Source organism: Hemitrygon akajei, unplaced genomic scaffold (genome assembly GCF_048418815.1).
Source record: "Hemitrygon akajei unplaced genomic scaffold, sHemAka1.3 Scf000082, whole genome shotgun sequence".
Classification (NCBI taxonomy): domain Eukaryota; kingdom Metazoa; phylum Chordata; class Chondrichthyes; order Myliobatiformes; family Dasyatidae; genus Hemitrygon; species Hemitrygon akajei.
Window position 1 is genome coordinate 1,829,580 of NW_027331968.1, and position 2,165 is coordinate 1,831,744.

Genomic DNA, 2,165 nt, shown 5'->3' on the forward strand with positions numbered 1-2,165 from the left:
TCGTATAGGTACCTGGATGGTAGGGATATGGTAGTGGGCAGTTTAATTAGTTCAGCACAAACCGGATGGCCCAAATGGCCTGTTTCCGTATTGTAATTTTCCACAAGAACCTGAAGTAATACTAATATTCACTCGAAGTCCTTTTAACAGCTGTGCAGACCAACCATTCACCTCAGCAGGGATTTTTTAAATGGCGTTAAAATTGTGGAACTTTAAGTTAAAAATACGTGAACGAAAACCACAGATGCACGTCCAAAAGACAATTTGCGTGAGAGTGTTTCAGTTACTGTGGGGCCAGGACCCATGCAGCTCAGCAGGAAGAGGGAATAATACCAATGGAGAGAGTCAAAATGAGCCAGGGTACAAATTGCAGACGGCAGAAATGCTCCATTCTTATAGAAACAGGAAGTGCATCGGGGAACTGATGGTCATTCCAGGTTCCAGCACTCTGCCCAGTCAGGAGATGATTTCTCTGTCCAACCTGGCTTCAGCCTCATTGTAACAGCGAGGAACAGCCAGATCAAAATTTGGCGACTCAAGTAATCTCATCTGAAATGTTGTCCTACAGCCTTTGATGGACTTTGTAAATCATTTCACAGGTTAAAACGAGAAGGAATTTGTCTCTAGGAATCTCAAACACAGCACGCCAGTTTTGCTGTCTCTGTCCAGATATTTAAGAAGTGGAGCGCGGGATTCAATCGACCATCCTTTCTACTCAGACTGTGTGAAGGGATTTATTCGATCATCTGACCAACTGGCACGCCCGTCATTTTACACAGGAGAAAGGCTGTTCACCTGCTCAGACAGTGGGAATGGATTCACTCGGTCATTTCAACTGAAGGTACATCAGCAAGTTCACACTGGGCAAGGCCATTCATCTGTTCTGTGTGTGAGAAAGGATTCAATTGGTCTTCCCACCTGTGGACACACCAGTCAGTTCACACCGAGCAGACGCTGGTGATCTACTGAATTTGTGGGAAAGGATTCACTCAATCATCTGACGTAATGGCAGACCAGCGGGTTCACACTGGGGAGAGGCCGTTCAACTGCTCAGAATGTGCGAAACGATTCACTCGGTCATTCGACCTACAGATACATCAGCGACTTCACACTGGGGAGAAGCCATTCACTTGCTCAGTCTGTGGGAAGGGATTCACTCAGTCATCCCACCTACAGAGTCATCAGCGAGTTCACACTGGGGAGAAGCCATTCACCTGCTCAGTCTGTGGCGAGGGATTCACTCAGTCTTCCAACCTACAGAGACACCAGCGAGTTCACACTGGGGAGAAGCCATTCACTTGCTCAGTCTGTGGGAAGGGATTCACTCAGTCATCCCACCTACAGAGTCATCAGCGAGTTCACACTGGGGAGAAGCCATTCACCTGCTCAGTCTGTGGCGAGGGATTCACTCAGTCTTCCAACCTACAGAGACACCAGCGGGTTCACACTGGAGAGAAGCCATTCACCTGCTCAGTCTGTGAGAAGGGATTCACTCAGTCATCCACCCTACGGAGTCATCAGCGAGTTCACACTGGGGAGAAGCCATACACCTGCTCAGTCTGTGGGAAGGGATTCACTCAGTCATCCCACCTACAGAGTCATCAGCGAGTTCACACTGGGGAGAAGCCATTCACCTGCTCCGTCTGTGGCAAGGGATTCACTCAGTCTTCCAACCTACAGAGACACCAGCGAGTTCACACTGGGGAGAAGCCATTCACCTGCTCAGTCTGTGGGGAGAGATTCACTCGGCCAGACATCCTACAGAGTCACAAGCGAGTTCACACTGGGGAGAAGCCGTTCACCTGCTCAGAATAAGGGAAATGATTCACTCAGTCATCCCAAGTACTGGCACATCACTCAGTTCACAATAGGGAGTGGCCGTTGTTATGAATTCCTGGGTTTCGTTTGCTGTGGACTGTCATTTTAAGAGAGAGAAATTAAAAAGTTATTTCAGTTTGACTTGTAGCTTGTTTACATCGCTCGCAGCTTGTTTAGTTTTAACCGAGGACACTGACACTCAGAGTCAGACGGAGACGAAAAAGGAAAAATGGAAGAATCGAAACCAGGGAACTAGTGACCAAGGGTAACTGATTGCAACTTTCCTATGCCCACAGGGGTGGGTTAATTATCGATTCACCGTACATCGAATGTGTGATTGTCACCTC

The 2,165-nt window shown here is 47.9% G+C and overlaps 1 protein-coding gene across 1 annotated transcript; it reads left to right on the forward strand.

The window, feature by feature from the left end:
• Positions 1-972: 972 nt before the first annotated feature.
• LOC140722622 (uncharacterized) lies at positions 973-1,815 on the forward strand (the record flags this gene model as incomplete). Its single annotated transcript, XM_073037326.1, has 1 exon — positions 973-1,815. A coding segment is annotated over one exon (843 nt), but the record flags the coding sequence as incomplete, so codon positions are not given.
• Between the last annotated feature and the right edge of the window lie 350 nt (positions 1,816-2,165).